Raw genomic sequence first — 18,073 nt, 5'->3', positions numbered from 1 at the left:
GAGTAAATTGTAGAGACATGCACGGGAAATTATAACCTCTACGAAAATATCTTCTCCATCAAAATATCAATATTTTTGCCGTGGTAGGGCCACTTTATAGTATCTAGTCATCTAAAGTATCGTTTCAAAAGATACGTGACGTCATTGCTTGCGTTAAACTGGCGAAAATAAATTAACGATGTACTTCTTCTCTTTGGTTGGTTGGTAATGGGCTAATTCAGCAAGTGAACTATTCGCATACTAGACGAAATTCACTACTAACTTACATCAAATTTCAATCACACCAAATAATGGTAAAATTTGGGTTTGTGTAAAATTAATGTATATGTTTTTAAAATGCCCCATGTAAAGTCAAGATTCTACCATTGTAGAAGAATTTCAAAGTTTGAAAATCCAATTTAGGGAAAAAGTGTTAGTGCATTTATTATCAATGATATTAATGTTGGCAACCTAGGTATTCTGTGTTGGTAACCATAGCTGTGGTTAGCTTCCTTCCGTGAAGAATACTAAACGTCACTTTTCGCGATTAGTAGTAGATGCGCCATAATTATAATTTTTTATGTGCTTATTTGCATCTTGGGAGATAGTTACTTTGAGTTTGCATAAAATATTAATCATTTAACATCCGCGTTTTCATCGACCGAACTACCGCTTTCGAAGATGACGACGGGAATGCCGGAGCTAGGCTCCAAAATAAGCCTAATATCAAAGGCCGATATTCGATATGAAGGACGGTTATTTACAGTGGATCCTCAAGAATGTACAATAGCGTTGGCGTCCGGTAAGTTATGTTTTAACGGGAAATATCCGTAATTCATTAATGCTCACAAAAAATCTGCCATCAATTAATGGGATGAGCATGCTAAACACATGAAAGTTCTGGAAGTGATTTTATAGAATCAAACCCATGAACCATCAAACAATATGCAACCCAACTGCTAATTTGGAATGGTTTTAGTTCACACATACACACATAATGTTTCTTATCAAGTGGTATTCTTAACATTTAAAACTGTATATTATATAAAATAAAATTGCTGAGAACCAGTTTTGTAATTCTTTGCTTGATTTTCACTTTTGGTATCTGTAGTGCGATCATTTGGTACCGAAGATAGGGAAACTCAGTATCCAGTACCAGCTCAAAGCCAAGTATATGATTATATTCTATTCCGGGGTTCTGACATCAAGGACATCCGTGTTGTGAACAATGTGTCCCATCCTCAACCACTTAATGACCCAGCAATCATGCAGCTCTCCATTCCACCTTCTCTGGGCACACAACAATTCCAGCAACACCCAGTGCTTGGCCACGTTGGAGCTCCTATCGGCCAGTTTGGAAACTCTTACACAATGGGTTCTATGGGCGGGTTAGGTGCCGCAGGCCTCAGGACCTCTGGTTCAGCTTCCACTTCAGGTTCAAAACCAAGTGAGTTGATAATCATGCCTCAGGGGGGGCCGCCTGAAGTAGTGGCTCCTCCACTGGTTTTGTCTCAACCGATTATGGAGCCTTTCAGGTCTAACGAACACCAGGGTAAAGAGATTTTATATTTGCTTTTCAAAAGCTTGTTTGCATATATATTTTCTGCTTTTGCATAGGATTAGATATTGGTGTTTGCTTTTGTGTAGGCTGTCTATCAGCCATTTTTTTGTAGTGGTACCTTAATTTTTGTTGAAACTGAGAAAATAATGCTTGCAGTGACAATTTAGTTTCAGCTAGTAAGGCTTCAGAAAATGAAACTTCATGGTAATCACCATTCATTTTAAAATGTTTAAACCATTTAAAGTCGCAATAAGTTGGGTAAAGTTACTATAACAATCAACTAAAATTTGCCAAAAACTTAAAGGAAGAAAAACAAGGTCTCCTAATGTTTTACTCAGTTTAAGGTTATCTGATAACTGATTTTTAATCAGTAACTTTTTGTTTGAAAGTGTAATCTTATTTTTGTTCTAAATAAGTTTTTGTTTATTTCAAATAAAATTTAAATGGTTAAAACTGTTCATTTTCTGGATTTTGTTAGTCTATCCATAGATTATGATTTGATTTAGTGCCATATCCCATCCATATTATTTCAATGTAGCTACTGCTTTAATTCTGTAACTGTGTGCTAGTTGTTTAGTTTTTTTTCACCTTTGGATTACCGCTAGACATCTCAGATTTGTAGGTTCCGTTTTAGATCTTATCACAGGGGCAGCCGCGGGTAGTCGGAGTACTACCCCCGCTTCCGTTGGATCCCGCAAGTCTCTCTCGGTTGACCAGGGTATCCAGGCGGGCGGCAGCCAACAGAAGGAAAGTGGCAAGAGGCATGTAAAACCTATACAGCCTCCGAAAGGTGGTCAGGGTCATGGCAGGCCTCGTGACCGGCGAGATTCGGATAATCAGGTAAATTTATCTCCATAAGATTTGCAGCAAATTTTTGAAAGTTCTATTTTATTGCATCATTTGCACCCCATATATATATATATATATATATATATATATATATATATATATATATATATATATATATATATATATATATATATATATATATATATATATATATATATATATATATATATATATATATATATATATATATATATATATATATATATATATATATATATATATATATATATATATATCTCTTGTAAATTATAGCGTAGGGATTGAAAGGATGAATATGTAGACCTAAGTTTGGTAAAAATTTAACAAGTAATGAATTATCAGAATCAGGCTGCGCACTCCTCGTCTAACCGCGGCGGTTCCCTTAACCGAAGCAACTACCATCAGATGCACCAGCAAAACAATCAAGCATATCAAAGGGGTTGGAGTGTGCACCGGGGTCCTCAGAGATCACGCGGACGGTCCAGGGACTCTTAAGTTTGAGAATGATTTTGATTTTGAACAGGCCAATACTGAGTTTGAAGAACTAAGGAGCAAATTTGCAAAGGTATGTCTTTTTAGAAAAGAATTGATTAGGAAAAATGTGTTTCACCTCTGTTTATGTTGTTATGTTATGTTCAAACATTTTTTTTAAAGAATTACAAGCAGAAAAACTTGATAATAAGAATCATCTGTTTCAGTTTCAGCAGCATATTTACTAGATATTATGAAACATAATTACTATATTAATAGTGAGCAAACTATTTTTTGCAAAATTTTAGTTATTCTTTTTTTTTTTTTTAATATGTATATGATTTCCCAGAACTCCAGAGTCATGTGAAAACATGTCTTGAGTTGGCAAGGTTTTAACTTTCTGGACTTAACTATAACTAAACTACAGAACAAATTAGATTTTTCCATTTACCATAAATCCTCACACACGAACACAATAATACATAATAACTCAAATCACCCTTACACACACAAAATGTCTGCTACTACTTAATATACCACAGAAAATTTAAAAAAAGAATTAAATATTATAAAACAAATAGCTTTTAACAATGGTTACTGCCCCTCTTTGATAGATAAGATTATAACTAAAAAGCAGTTTCAAATAACTCTGAACTCTATTTATCCCATATTAGACCCCAAACCCAAAAGTTATAAAACAATAAAATATAAAGGAGGATCTAGCGCGAAAATTTCGAAACATCTAAATTGGATTTTAAGATTGCTTTTTAAACTGAAAACACCATAGGACATTTTTTTAAAAACAAAATTAAATTTCGAAAAACGCAAAAATTCAAACTCTACTGGTTGAAATGTGGATCATAAATGAACATAAAAGCGTGTATAAAAATAAAAGTTCGGAATCTAACTATGCCTTTCATCTAAATTCAAAATGCAGAGGTTTGACCATAATTTTCCAAAAAACTAAATTTGTTGGATGCTATGGAGATTAACAAAATGAGATATTCGAATCTATTACTTGGCAAATTGGATTTAAATACCTCTCAGTTGTTAAATTTAAATTTATAATCCTACACTGGTAATTTTGTATTGGATAAAGGCAAGGTGTTGCCGAAACAGCTGTCATAAATCTTGAAATAACTGAAAATCTGAACATTTTTTTGTTCTAATTAAAAGTAAAAGCCGTCTCAGTCCAATTAGCAAAGTATTTTTTAATTTGCCTTCACTGCAGTTCCCTCTTGATAACTCAAAAAAGTCCGAGTACTTTTGAATGTCTTTTTAAGTTGATTTTGTTTTTAATATTCTGGATTTATAGTATTTTATTATTCAGGTCACTATTACTGTGGCGTGTTTGATAATATTTACAATACGAAACATGTTTTTCTATATATTTTTTGAAATAATTTTGAAAAAAAAAAACTACCACAAGGTTGAAAACATGCCTACAGTTACAACTAATTCGACTTATTAATAATTAATATTATGTAACTGAATAATTGTAGTAAGTAAAATGTAAAAGTTTAGGAATCTCTCAGTACAGCTATAGAAATTCCATGATGAAAGCTTATTGAGTGTAGCTTAGCGTAGGTGTCTTATGTGACAAAAATTCGTTATTATAATTTGTTCAGAAAACACATTTTTTAATCTGATATGGATATCCAAATTTTCCATAATTATTATTCTTACAAATACCAATTTTCAGCAGCTTACAAGCTATATACAACTTTTGGATAAAACAATTTTTTTTTTCATTGATGTTAAGAAAACGTTTTCTAGGCAAAGTTGGAGGACGCTAGTGTATCGAACAAATCGTCGGAGCTCAACGGCATCGTGGCGGAGACGGATAAAAAGGACGATTCCGGCAATGAGACTGGTGCCGGCGAGAACGAGCCCGAAGACGACCACGAAGTGTATTACGACGCGAGCAAATCCTTTTTTGACAAGATCTCGTGCGAAGCGGTGGAACGCGCAAAGGGGAAATGTCAGCGCATGAACTGGCGCACGGAACGCAAGCTGAATTCTGAAACATTTGGGGTGGCATCCACAAGAAGGGGAAAGTAAGTACAGTGAAACGTCTCTATTACTCGGCGGACACTCCTGTTTAAACGGACATGTTTTTTTGAACGAAATATTTGCCTACCCTTTTACCTGTAAAACAAACTCCTTTAACGGGACACTCCATTAAACTTGACTGACTTAAAAAAATAATTACCTCCCTTAAACGGACATGAACCTCCAATCAATACAGGACAACGCAATGCTAAAATATCATCGGGGAACTGCCTTTTTCCTAATCCTATAGGGGAATTACCTTTTTCATTTTTCATATCATATTTATTATTCATTACACATTACATTGAATTTGTCAGTGCGGAAGCTAGCAGAAAAATTTAAAAAGCGGCAGAAATTGTGAAAAATAAGGACAGCATTCGTGTACAGTGGGAGTCGGCCAGCAATATTGATCAAAACAGAAATTTTGTAAAAATTGAGGGACTTCCAATTTGGTGTGTTTTGATTGGTTTTCTCGGTTGCGAGGTCAAAGCATTCCAATATTTTGGCACTTAGTAGAGGCCAAGGCTCAAGAGATCGCCGAAAAACTTAGTGTTCGAAATTTTAAAGCTTCCAATGGAAACATGTGAGTCAAGAAGACGTAAATCAGTTTAAAGATATAAGTCACAAGATGTTTACAATGCCGATGAGACTGGACATTTTCTTTTGAGTGTAACCTAACAAAACACTTGCTTTGAAATCTGAAAAATGTAGTGGTGGAAAGCTTTACTAATATGCGGCCATATGGAAATTTAACAAGAAAGCATAAATGACACTAGACATGAATGAATGTTTGTTACAATCTAATAGAGAAATGACCACCCTACAAAGCTAACAATTTTATTATTCTTCACAGCATCAACCCCCCGCCCCCCTCCCGCCCGTAGGTAAAATTACAAAACAAAAATTATCTTCTTGACTCCAAATACGACAGAATGTTAAATTTTATTATCGTGGACTCATACTGAAGCACATTTTATCAAGGATGGATCAAGTAATGGCCGCGTCAGATTTAGCAATGTTTCGTCATAAAAAATACAAAATTGTTTCAACAAGCTGGTTTTCAAAAAAATAATGATTTTTCTACATCAATGGACTGTGATCCAGAATATAATATCCCACTGCCTATGATACTTGAAATGGAACGATGTGTTAGAGAAATGAACATAACTCAAGAAACATTATTATTACAAACAATATTACAGCGACTGCGGAGACTAGTTTGAACATTGAAGATGCAATTGAAAACATGAAAGTACCTGAACCGGAAGAAGAAAGCGATCAAGAATATTATAGTGTGGAACCTAGCACAATTAACAGCTATAATGAAGCCTTAAAAATAATTACCGATATAAAAGTTTTTGCTATTTAATTTTCAACATCTTAAAAATTTAGATAATTTTCAGTCAAATTTGTTAAAGCAAAAAAACAATAAATATGCTAGTATAAACTATAGACTAGTATCTTAGAGTTTGTAAATAAATAATTATCATTCACCTACATTTTTTCTATGTTTTGCAAAGAAATAAAGGTAATACATATTTACTTTTTTTTTTTCATGCACCTCTAATGAGCGGACAAAACTAGAGGAACCGCAAGAGTCTGGTTATGGGAGTTTTTACTGTATCCCAAAGTTTAAGCGGATATTTCCTCATTATTGCGTTTGTGGAATATTCCTAAGAAACTTTTTTGTGTAAAGTTACAGGGGTCGCGGTAATTTCCGGGGCGGATATCGCGGGTACCGAGGGGGTTATAGGCACCCTCAGCAGCGCAGGGATAACAATCAGCAGCAGAACGAAGGTGAGCGCGTCATTGAGTCGGCCTCTGAGGGGCTGACGTTTAATAAGTGACGTCAGTTTCAGAAAGACAGTGAACTGGAAGGAATGACCTTTGACACAGGAATAATTAAGATACACTGGATAGACTGCAAATGAATATTTATTTCCAAACTTTTGTGAATCAATCTACTGTGATTTATTCTTAGAATAAAAAAAAATAAAAATAAAATTAATAAAACAGTTGCAATTCCAACTTGTACTGGGAAATATGGATTATTATTTCCATTGGCAGATGTGTATTTTAAATATTTTGTTTTCAATTCGATTTCCTAGTGTCATTAATTCAACTAAATGTATTGTATCTTAGGCATACTTAGGACAGTGTATTTAGAATTTCGGTGTTGAACCGATATTGCGAGAATTAATTTTTTTAATTATTATTTTTGCAAGGGAATTGTATATATTTCGTAGAAAATTGGGAAGAATTGGGGTAGAAGAAAGTGTGAGTGGAATGTAATATCGCCACTTCTTTGTTCAAGGCAGTGTCGCACTAAGAGCAGGTGATGGATTTACTGGAAAAATTTTCAAATGTCAAGTAAAGATTCGACTAATTTATATTGACAATAAAATTGACAAATACTTATAACAATTTCCCAATTAAATGGTGGCGGTGTTTAACACCCTTTTATCAGGTAATAGAAATCATCGCTAGCTCTTGGAAAAAACGCTCACTTCCACTTAATGCAAGCTTTTGTATTTCGGTCCCTTTATGAAAATAGGAATTAGATTTTTTTTTAGTTATCTTTTTGTGGTTGTATACTTTTCTATATTAGTTGCAACTAACAGAATTTACGTTTTTTTTTATACAGCGATTTTTTCATTATTTATTTTGATAAATTTGTAATATTTAAGTTTTGCATTTTTTTAATGAGTAGGTTTGGTTGGATTTCTACCATTAATGGATTACTGTTAAAGTTTTTGGATGCCAGGCGGAAATAAAATCTTGAACAGCCAAATGTGCGCTTTTTAAATCCAATCCTCACATCCCAAAGACAAACATTTATTCATAGGTAACTTAATTCATAAACCTTAATGGAATTTTGAACAGTCATGCCTCTAAATTTCAACAAGTAAACTGCACTTTGCGCCATATCTTACATTTTGAAAAAATTCTACCGTTCATCTTGGAGTGTAATCTGTTCAGAATATTTAATTAGACACGGGCATGTTTTGAGAAAATACTACCATTTAAATGCTACATCTTAAAGTGTAATCCGCCAAATTGGCGAACTGTCAGCAGCCATGTTGCTTAGTTGGTAGCTTGCCATTAGTTGTAAACGAGATTTTAAATGTCGCGCATGTGCATAATTAACGGACAATCAATTTGTTTTTTCATTGTCTCTACAAAAATTACAGCATTATGAGCATAAAATTAATACTAGAAGACTGCTATACAAGAGTACATAAGCCTATTTGCTTACAGAGAAATAAGACAGAATGTTAGAAACTCTAGCGCTAAAAGTTTATTGCGCATGTGAACTTATACCAAACAAACTTTCCTGTGCATTATCACCGGACCAAGCCCCAAATTATTGCAGTTCGAAATTGTCCTCAATTCTTTAAAGCAAGAATGGACTAAAGCGGATTAGTCCATTTTTGCACTAGGCATTTTGAGCAGGAGAGGTAAACAGGTTAGTTATTTTATTTTTAGGACCTAATTAATAAAAAACGTTTTTCTTAATTGCCAATTATCTCAAAATGAGTATTTTGGGGTAAGTCCGTTATTGCAGTGCTGGCTTCGTTAATTAATAAAATCAAACTAACAATCAAAACACAAAAAATCTGTCAAGAATGTCGCATAGCATGTCCGTTCACGACTACAATGCAGATTTAAAAGTCGTGTTTATTATAGTATCAATGTATGTATAAAGTTTATTTAAATATTGTACATGAATAACTTCTTTTTAAGGTTCACAGTTCTCGTGGCTGCACTTTTATTGTCCAGTTACATCTTCCTGAGTTTCAAATTGCTTCCATCCTGAATAAGGATGATTGTACCCTTTGCTGGTGAAATTTGTTTTTGATAGATATGTAAATGAATAGCACAAATATGAGTTAATTATATTTCATTAAAAATGTTAACATTGTTAAATCTATTTGTTTGGACCATAAAATTAATTTAATCTGTTACTTCTTAAATATTTATTAGAATATACCAAGAGGAGCATAACCACCAAATCCAAATTTCCAAGAACTAGGTTCTACTAATCCTCGTTTGTTTTCACTGAAATCAAACACTTTTAACACTTTTTCCAGCATTGCCACAGCGTCTGGTCTATTGTCGCCTTCAGAAACGAATTTAATTAATAATAAACATTTTGTTTTTTCCGAGAGCAAGTTAAACATCTTAAAGGAAAATCCACATCCATTTGCGGGAACATGTCCTTCCTTCTGAATATTGTGTATTTTGAATATGTCACTGTTGCTTTTTATGAAGAATTTTTCTTGGTTTATCTTCAGTTCGTAATCAAAACCGCTGGATAAAATTGCTACCTTGCTAAAATTTATTTTTACAATTTCATCACATAAGTCATTTAGAAATTTTAAAGTCATTTTAGATTCCAATGTTGACCTTAACTGAATAGTAGCCCATTTCAGCTCAGGGGAGTAGTAAAGCTCACAGGCTGTGCATATTTCATTGTTATCCGCATAATACGGATCAGCCCCTACCAATGGCACCAAAGCGGAATGCCAAAGATGTCCGATTTTGTAAAAGTTGTATGTTGTTATGAGCAAATCCACCATTAACTGCGGCACGTTGCCTATTGAAACTGTCGGTATTATTAAGGCGTAATCAGACAAATCCACTGGACTTTTAAACTTAATTAAAGTCATTATGCACAGAGACCTTATTAGATTGATGATTATACACTTTCAAATTTAGTAGTTTTAAAAAGTGTGGTTAATATCACAAAAAATCTTATTTTTAAGTGGTGATGGTCGCCATTCGACCATACTAAATGAAATGATGTTTTTTCTAACCAAAACTATTCTCTCCTAATTTAGCTTCCTGCCGCTTATGTGGATACAGTGAAACCTAATTTTTAGATCTATACCTTTACCTACTTATTCTTCCATAATTCCTATGCACGTCTTTTAGCTCAATAAAAACTGAGCGCATAAACACAGTAAATGGATGGAACATTCTTTGCATTTTGCAAGACTTCTTGGCACAGTCGTAAATTCATGGTGAAATTGCATTGTCTGACGGGACATACCGTGTGTTTCTAGAGTTACCTTTTTTGATTTCCATAGTTGTGTGATCGAATTAACCTATTCTATGGTTGTCACAGGTCTTTGGAACTTGGGGACGTTCTGATGTTACGTAAATATAGGTGAATGTCAAGATTTTGAGATTTTACCGATATTTTCGGCAGCCGCATTGCCCACGCTAAAAAGAGATTACTAAGAAAATCAAACATTATATAACCTACGCCTTTAAAAACTCTTTTTAGCATGGCTGCTAATGTTGGGAGGATATATGGGACTGCCCTTTTTAAATCCACGAGTATTTGCTCTGTGGGGCAGGTAATTTTTTTCTAGCCTATTTATTTCAACCCCGAGCCAAAGTGTTTTGTTTTAGATAACTTCATATTCCACGACGAGAGAATGGACAAGTCGGAAAACGGTAACTTTGAAAGCTTTTTTGTCAACTCTTTTGGAATCTGTTTAATTTTAGCTGCTGAGAACCCTTGGAATTCTAACTGGTGGAGCCGGTGCCCTGATTTTGGCATTAGATAGGTCTGTAAAAGCTGCTAACGTGGATCTACATCCACCCAAAAACCCATGGAGCCATAACGGCCTCATCAGTTCATTTGATCATGCCAGTCTTCGAAGGGGATATGAGGTGTACAAACAAGTTTGCGCGGCATGTCATTCAATGCGTTTTATCTGTTATCGTCATTTGGTGGGGGTTACTCATACTGAGGAACAGGCTAAAGCTGAGGCCGGAGAGCAAATGGTTACTGATGGTCCAGATGAGACTGGGGCAATGTTTCAAAGACCTGGAAAATTGTCAGATACTTTTCCTAATCCCTATCCAAATGAGGAAGCAGCTAGAGCAGCAAATAATGGTGCTTTCCCCCCTGATTTGAGTTATATCCAGTTGGCACGTCATGGAGGTATTTCATTAGCTACTATCATTAGTAGTAACACTCAAAAAATAAAATATCCATACTTATGTAGCACTTCAAATTTTGTTTGCACACAGGTGAGGATTACATCTTTGCACTTCTTACTGGTTATTGTGATGCTCCCGCTGGAGTAGTATTGAGGGAGGGTCAAAACTACAATCCTTATTTCCCTGGAGGGGCCATTTCAATGGCACAGGCTCTGTTTAATGAAGTTATTGAGTATGAAGATGGTACACCCGCCACTGCTAGTCAACTAGCCAAGGCAAGTCAAATTCATTGTGGTAATCCTTAATTTTAATACAATTATTTTAGGATGTTGCCACTTTCTTAACATGGGCTTCTCAACCCGAACATGATGATAGGAAACGTATGTTTATCAAATGTATGGGAATATTAGGCATCCTGATTGGTGTGACCTATTACATCAAGAGATTTAAGTTTTCAACACTAAAAACGAGAAAAATTGAATTCAGACCTAAAAAGTAAAGGGGACTTGTATTTTACAATAGCTTAATTTGTGTAAGTGTAATTTTATTAAAAGAGAGATGTGTCATCTTCTTCACCCATTCTATTTTTTCTTGTTAAAAAATAAACATTTACTTTAACCAAGAGTGTTTTACAAAAATTAATTTATTAAATTCATTACATGGAGAATGTTAATATGATCAATTACAAATTTCATAATTTGTATCTCTTTTTTGCTCTCTGGGTTTCCAAGTTGCTTTTCTGTAGGGATTTAAAGGGTTAGTTAAGCAGGAAGTTATACTTGAAAAACAATTCTAAAAGAATAATTTATTGTCACAGTAATAAATACAAAATATAACTTTAAAAGTCATAAAATCTATATTAATTCTTCAGTGTTTGCTGATCAACCAATTTTCACTTTAAAATTATTTCTTCGTGAGTTATTTCACCTTATTATAATCAATCCAAAGACTTAGACATCTATCTATACAGTAAATAATCAGAAGTTTAATTGTCAATTTGGAGTTTCAGTTTTTCATATGAGGTTTCTTTTTTATGTAATGTAAGTAGAATGTAATATACTTGGTGATGTTGGAGCAGATGTTTTTAACTAGACGTGACATTACCATCGACTAGTTGTACTTAACGAAAAAGTGATTTTAATTAAACCCCATTACAGAAATAAAAATTTTAATTAACACAATAATAATGAATCCAATTTTGCAAAAAACATGTAGGTTAGTCATAATGAAATGATTCAACATTTTTTTAAAAAGGGCGTTCTACATAATATAAAGGTATAATGCAGCCATACAGATTTGCATTTAGTAAATCTTAATCTGTAGGATATTGCTGAGCTAATTATTATGAGTTTGAAGTGGTGGAAAAATTTTAGGAGGTTGCAGTATTTATGATTTCCCAATATAAAGTTGGCTATGCTTGCATAGGAAATATATACTAAAACACATATTAATACACCACAACCTCTTTAACTAAACAGTAGGTTAATGTGTGGTGCATACACAAGTTATCATGCTGAAAAATTGCCTTACGAGAACATAGTATGTATGTATGTACTGGTTACTTTATTACCAAATGTTTCTTGGTTACAAATTCAAATGCAAAATACATTAAAAAAAAACAGGTGACATTTTAACTATGCTACTTACTGTAATTATTAATTATTAAAACTTATTCAAACAATGGGTTCGGAATTTTTGTCTTATAATTTTGTAATTGATATATAACCATTCTATTATTAGCGACTTGAAAATGCGTTCAAGCGCAAAAATGTTGCAGGAGGGCATCTAGCTAATGCGCGATATCGTTTTATCTGATTTTTCATTTCATTTCTCAAGTTTAGTATGTAATATTATGATTGTAGTTATTGGTTTTACTTCTGATAGTATTTGTAAATTTTTGCATACTGGGTTAAGCAAACAGCTTCAGCTGAGCTTGCCAAAATTCAAAATACAGGTGTTATTTATAGTTTAAGGTAGAAATATAGTTTTAAATTTTAATAATGAATTGAAATAAATTAAAAACCAATTTATTTATTTATCAAATCTTTTATACAACTATTTCTATTGAATGAAACACTATACACGGGTCCTAACAACAAACCGCCAGTAATTTAATTTTAGTTCATTTCATTTTTTTGCAAAGCCAGATGGAGTTCACTCGATTAACCAACCGGTACAGACTGTCCTGAAGATTCTCTATCTCCTATTTATCTCAATTTTAAAAAACGTGGCCTCGTTGAAAAGATGCATGTGATGTGTTTACACTCCTTAATTGTGCCGCTAGAGCGCGCTTTCTGTGCGGGGTGGTCAGATAAGAATGCAAAGTGCTGTATGTTTGACCCTTCGTTATATGGGTTTGCATTAAAAAAAAAATCTAGTGGTCAAAGGAAGATCCTGGAAATTATTCTTAGATTCAGAGCTTTCCCGCTTATCAATGTGACAATTATGCTCTGGGTATGCAGGTGCATTTAGCATGTGTTAGCATTTAAATTTAAAATATTTAAACCAAAAATAGTAGGAGTACGGTCTTATAGCGTCTTCTTAAAAGTCCATTGATGCCACCGGTAGCAAGTTAACGATCTACGAAGAAACGCGTAACGGACAAACTGTTTTTCGCTTTTAATTCCAAAACGGTTGAAAATACATATAGTTTGTTATAACACTTTTAGGTCAAGAATGAATCATTCTGTTTATTGCCGTAATGTATTTTATATTTTACTAAATGTGCATAATTTTCTAAACACTTTGGATGCGATATCTTAATGTCCTAGCATAATACAGCAGCCTATTGACAAGTCGAAAACAAAATTTCATATTTTTATCTAAAACGGTTGCAATATTTGATAATTATTTTCATATCTAGGCCAAACGTTCTAAAAAATAACTTGTATCTCCAAAATAGCTCAAGAGAACTATTATGGTATATTGCATAGTTTTAGATTTTTTCATAGAATATAATGTAATACATACAGGGCATTCTAAAAAAAAATCAAGATGTGGCACCGCTGCAATGTTCCAAATGTTTTAAAAATGGAGACTATACTCTTCTATGGCTGGAACCCAATTTTTAGAGCCTATCTTTATATATTTGTAAAGGCCATCGAGTTTGGGAACCCTGTATGCGGAATACTGTGATGGGTAAGGAATAAAAAATTGTTCAATTGCTCAACCGAGCTTTAATGTATATTACATAGTTTTAGTTTTTTTCATAGGAGATAAAAATATAATACATACAGGGCTTTCTATAAAAAAAATTAAGATGTGCCAACACTGCAATGTCCCAAATATTTTTAAAATAAAGATCATACTCTTCTATGGCCGGAACCCAATTTTTAGAGCCTATCTTTATTAGCTCTCCATAGACTTCTAAAGGCCATTGAGTTTCGGAACCCCGTATGCGGAACACTTGTGAGGAACAAAAAATTGGGAATGTGCAGCAATAATCTAAACCTCAAGCGAATGGAAAACTGCCTCCGATATATTACTGATAAAACAAGAGTAAAATTTTCTAAAAAATATATAAATCGACGTCATTTTAAAACATACCGTCATTGATTCCGATTGGAACCAAAACGGCTAGAAATAAAATGAAATTTCTTAGTACTAGCCGCCAGTCATTGGGCACAGCATAAGGTAACAATGTTTTGGTGATTTGGTGGATTTCGTGAGAAACGCAGACAAAAATAAACGTCGTTACGATGAGATTAAGCACCGGATATCCGGGCACGAGAACAAGGACCCCGTGAGTGTCGGCCGCTAGCCAGATGTGGTACTGGCTCAAGAAGAGTTCAAGGTGGATTTCGCCGAACCATGCGAAAAAGCTTGAATAACGGGTACGAAGGAATCCAGACACGTTACGCAAAAAAATATAGCTAACGATTGGAAATACCATTACGTAAGAGTGTATTTCATTGCATTCGAGTTCATTTTGACAAATCAAGGTAATGGTCGTATATATCGTCAAACCGAACAAGGCTATTAAGGTGGAACTTATCGCTATACGTTTCGAGAATAAGTTAAAGTAATTGTTATCGTCATATATGTTATACTTTTGACCAAGGATTAGTATCAAAGCAAAACCCATACCATACATAGAGGAATATCGATCGAGCTTCCATCGGAACCACCATTCGTGGATATCATCATCGGTTGTCACAAAGAGAGCTTTCCAAGGTCTAGTGACAAATATTTTTTCAAAAAACACTTCTGAAAGGAATAGTACAGTTATTATACTAAAAAAACAAATGAACTTGACTAATATATAAAAGTATTGCATTATGTTTTCGGAATTCTGGGCAGTGATGTGAGGCGGCAGAACCAATAGGCAGTAAACCATGAGGAACCAGAAAGAGAGCAAATGGCCAAAATAATAAAACTGATATGGCCGATTCATGCACAAGCATAGCATAACTATCATAAAGTTCAACTGAAAAAGTGTCCTGAAACAATGTACAACTCCATTGTCATTCCTGTACCAGACATAACAAAAGTGTTCATATCCCAACAGAAACAAATATGCAGATATTAGTACTTTAACGTGCATGTTGATGATTAATATTCTGCCAGCTCCAGTGACATTGTACACCAAAAGCACGAGTTGCATCCAGCCTTTCCATTCATTAATTTGGTCACGATGTAGCACTTTAGTCCTTTTTCCGTCTTCTGCAAAGAACAATCCTAGAACTGTTACATATCCTATGGGCAACCAAAAACTAAACTCTGAATAATATTTGTTCTCTTTCATGAAAAAATTCGCCCTGTCACACATGAAAAAATAAGCCATTATGAAAGAGAGTTTTGTCAATGAGGTGAATAAGATGTGATAATTTTCAGAATTTGGGGTTTGCAGCTGCATGTTGTTCAGTAGCTGATATTGGACCTCTCCGCATGATCGGATTCGAGTAATCATTTTCTTAATAAAGATCAAAGTTGCTATGCCCACACTGCAAAAGAATGCATAACAATGACTCACTGTTCTAATATAACAGTATATCCAAAGGAGGTCCGACAAGACATTTTTAAAATTCTTGATCACTGGTTTAATGCCAAACCGACAATATTGCTTTGAAATGATTCCTAATAATTTTTTTGATTTTGACCTCAGAAAAATGCTTTGTGGTTAATGTATTTAACATCAAAAACTCGTTTTATGTGTATGTGTAAATTGTTATTGGATCTTTAGGGTAAGTTTAAAATGGCATCAACATAAGTTTCGATTACCAACCCACAATTTGTATCATTATAAAACCAAATCTCTTCTAATTTGGTAGTTTCATTTACTTTACAGATTTTTCCAGAAATTTTTTACAATTTTAATATTCTGCCAATAAAACTGAAGAAGCATGCAAACATCATATATATAGTTGTACAATTCCTATGACATAATTTACATATTAAGCAAGACATTTCTCTGCAGAATCTGTAGTAAAAACGGCAAAGGAAAATGACACTGAAGGAATTAATGAAATTTTGCCAATGTTGACTTATGACAATGTGGTAACTCTTGCCCACATGATTTCAGTTTAAACCAAGAGTAGCAAAAAAATGCAATGCAATGCAATGACTTGTCCATCTACTTTGGATATAATGGGTGAAAAATCAACACTTAGATTGTATTATTTATTTATTTTTTGAAAAATCTTGCATACACTTAAAAACTATTATTCTACAAACTAAAAAATAACCTGAAGTTCTTTCCCCAAAATTGTTGCAATATTTGTTATGAAAATATCTCCCTTTAAACTTACAACAAAATAGAAACAGCAATCTGAACATTAAAATTTTGAAGCTGCCTTCGAATTCAATGTAAATATTATTTAAACATGCTACTTACCATGCTACCAGGGAAATGAAAGTAACAACTTGGAGAGTGGTGTAAGGCTCCATAGAACTGCAACATGTGCCATCATAAAAATTCATGTAGTCATTACAGTACATATTCAACAATATTTGAGTACCATATCTCAAAGGTCTTTTGGCAAGGTGAATCCCATCTGGACTCTCTTGAATCATTCCTTGGCCTATAAGTCGGATACTCCACCACAATTCAGCATTTGAAAAAGATAAAACCTGTAACACTTCATATATCACAATCTAAACATATATCAGTAACACACCTCTATGGCCGCTTTGTTATACAAATCAATCTGACTGTTTGTAATACCCGATTTAATTCCAAGTTTTTCTTGATTGACAGGGCTTTGCAGAGCCCATAGGATCCTAACATTCTTTTTACTCAAGTTGTCAATTGGTTGAACAAGGCGAGAAATGTTGAATCTATATTCTTCAAGTTTGATTGCAGAGCCATTAGAGGCGATAATTGGACTCAGGGCAGATCCAATTACAATCACGGAGGGTCTTGGTTCTGTTTTGTCCCAATTTCTAAAATAAAGCAATAATAATATTTTAATTTGTATTGTTTTGTAAATTACTTACCTAAAATTGTGCCCGATTTCTTCTGAAATATAGGGTGCAAATATATATTCTACTTTTATATTTAGTTTAGTATCAAAATATGATAGATTATGATTCACATTCATGTTTTGAAAATTGTCTTCATCTTTTTGCAAATGCCCAATAAATCCATTGTAAAGGTCTCTAATTCTGCTATCCCCCACAAACACAAAATATGTTTGAACATCATAGTAAGCAATATATCGTAAACATCTTCTGGTGTCCCTACAATATTTCAATAGGTAAAGGAAACCCTTGAACAAAAAACACATACATTTGTGAATATAAATGTAGCATGCAACCAAAGGGTTGCCATTCCTTATCCCCTTTATACCTGCCATCAGATAAAAGCCACCTACAAGAATTGTCGCCGTACTTCAAATGAAGTAATCCGTGATAGCAAGTGAAACTAAAAACAAGAACAAATGCGAGTTTTTTCGCATTTCTTGAATTTATTTCATCAACAAATTTTTCCATGCAAATGTTATTCGGATCATAGATTTTGGAAACGTGCGTAGTTATTGTTCACTATCCTAAATTACAAATATTAAATGTTTAAATTTTTTGTTTACAAAATGAGTCACTAAATTTGAGGTTAAGGGTCTCGGTTAAAGGTTATGTCCAATAAACTCTTCGCAATTGATTTCAAACGTTAACTAAAAAATGAAAAAAAGTTCTATCACCTTCAAAAGTCTGTAGCTTAATAATTTATAAAAAATATAAACTACTTCTCTATGCCCATTTCGAATTTAACAGACAAATTATTTGCTTGAC

At 33.7% G+C, this 18,073-nt stretch overlaps 4 protein-coding genes across 6 annotated transcripts; 2 read left to right on the top strand and 2 right to left on the bottom strand.

The window, feature by feature from the left end:
- The first annotated feature begins 483 nt into the window (after positions 1-483).
- On the top strand, positions 484-7,693 carry LOC132698851 (protein LSM14 homolog B-A). The gene is given in 8 exon segments (XM_060665198.1): positions 484-781; positions 1,091-1,531; positions 2,163-2,380; positions 2,711-2,854; positions 2,856-2,933; positions 4,616-4,896; positions 6,588-6,688; positions 6,745-7,693. Coding segments are annotated over 8 exon segments (1,401 nt in total). The 5' UTR covers positions 484-660; the 3' UTR covers positions 6,762-7,693.
- Positions 7,694-8,455: 762 nt separating this feature from the next.
- LOC132698850 (proteasome assembly chaperone 2) lies at positions 8,456-9,705 on the bottom strand. Its single transcript, XM_060665197.1, has one exon. It carries the CDS (start codon positions 9,559-9,561, stop codon positions 8,872-8,874), a length of 690 nt encoding a protein of 229 aa, XP_060521180.1. The 5' UTR covers positions 9,562-9,705; the 3' UTR covers positions 8,456-8,871.
- A 291-nt stretch (positions 9,706-9,996) lies between these two features.
- LOC132698849 (cytochrome c1, heme protein, mitochondrial) lies at positions 9,997-11,468 on the top strand. The gene is made up of 5 exons (XM_060665196.1): positions 9,997-10,254; positions 10,310-10,354; positions 10,406-10,847; positions 10,937-11,121; positions 11,172-11,468. Exons 1-5 carry the CDS (start codon positions 10,183-10,185, stop codon positions 11,343-11,345), a joined length of 918 nt encoding a protein of 305 aa, XP_060521179.1. The 5' UTR covers positions 9,997-10,182; the 3' UTR covers positions 11,346-11,468.
- Positions 11,469-11,623: 155 nt separating this feature from the next.
- On the bottom strand, positions 11,624-17,910 carry LOC132698842 (N-acetylneuraminate 9-O-acetyltransferase). 3 transcript variants are annotated; one of them, XM_060665181.1, is made up of 5 exons: positions 17,574-17,910; positions 17,282-17,524; positions 16,963-17,227; positions 16,680-16,915; positions 11,624-15,789 (listed from the first exon to the last, which is right to left on the bottom strand). In XM_060665181.1, the coding sequence occupies exons 1-5, from the start codon at positions 17,774-17,776 to the stop codon at positions 14,382-14,384; spliced, it is 2,355 nt and encodes a 784-aa protein (XP_060521164.1). In that variant the 5' UTR covers positions 17,777-17,910; the 3' UTR covers positions 11,624-14,381. The 3 variants fall into 3 exon arrangements, with proteins under 3 accessions (XP_060521164.1, XP_060521166.1, XP_060521165.1); XM_060665183.1 differs by lacking the exons at positions 16,963-17,227; positions 17,282-17,524; positions 17,574-17,910 and having other exon boundaries at positions 16,680-16,736; positions 16,804-16,951; XM_060665182.1 differs by lacking the exons at positions 16,963-17,227; positions 17,282-17,524; positions 17,574-17,910 and having other exon boundaries at positions 16,680-16,953.
- Positions 17,911-18,073: the final 163 nt, after the last annotated feature.

Source organism: Cylas formicarius, unplaced genomic scaffold, assembly GCF_029955315.1.
Source record: "Cylas formicarius isolate icCylForm1 unplaced genomic scaffold, icCylForm1.1 PGA_scaffold_2__14_contigs__length_35257938, whole genome shotgun sequence".
Lineage (NCBI taxonomy): Eukaryota > Metazoa > Arthropoda > Insecta > Coleoptera > Brentidae > Cylas > Cylas formicarius.
This window is presented reverse-complemented; position numbering and strand designations above follow the sequence as displayed.

Bases quoted from the DNA above. Each gene is read 5' to 3' on its own strand.
- LOC132698849 (XM_060665196.1), top strand. From the start codon at position 10,183: ATGGCTGCTAATGTTGGGAGGATATATGGGACTGCCCTTTTTAAATCC. The intron at 10,255-10,309 runs GTAATTTTTTTC...GTTTTGTTTTAG, and splicing joins GTATTTGCTCTGTGGGGCAG to ATAACTTCATATTCCACGAC. The intron at 10,355-10,405 runs GTAACTTTGAAA...GTTTAATTTTAG, and splicing joins AATGGACAAGTCGGAAAACG to CTGCTGAGAACCCTTGGAAT.
- LOC132698850 (XM_060665197.1), bottom strand. From the start codon at position 9,561: ATGACTTTAATTAAGTTTAAAAGTCCAGTGGATTTGTCTGATTACGCC.
- LOC132698842 (XM_060665181.1), bottom strand. From the start codon at position 17,776: ATGGAAAAATTTGTTGATGAAATAAATTCAAGAAATGCGAAAAAACTC. The intron at 17,228-17,281 runs GTAAGTAATTTA...GCTTTATTTTAG, and splicing joins GAAATCGGGCACAATTTTAG to AAATTGGGACAAAACAGAAC. The intron at 15,790-16,679 runs GTAAGTAGCATG...ATTCTTTTGCAG, and splicing joins TTCATTTCCCTGGTAGCATG to TGTGGGCATAGCAACTTTGA.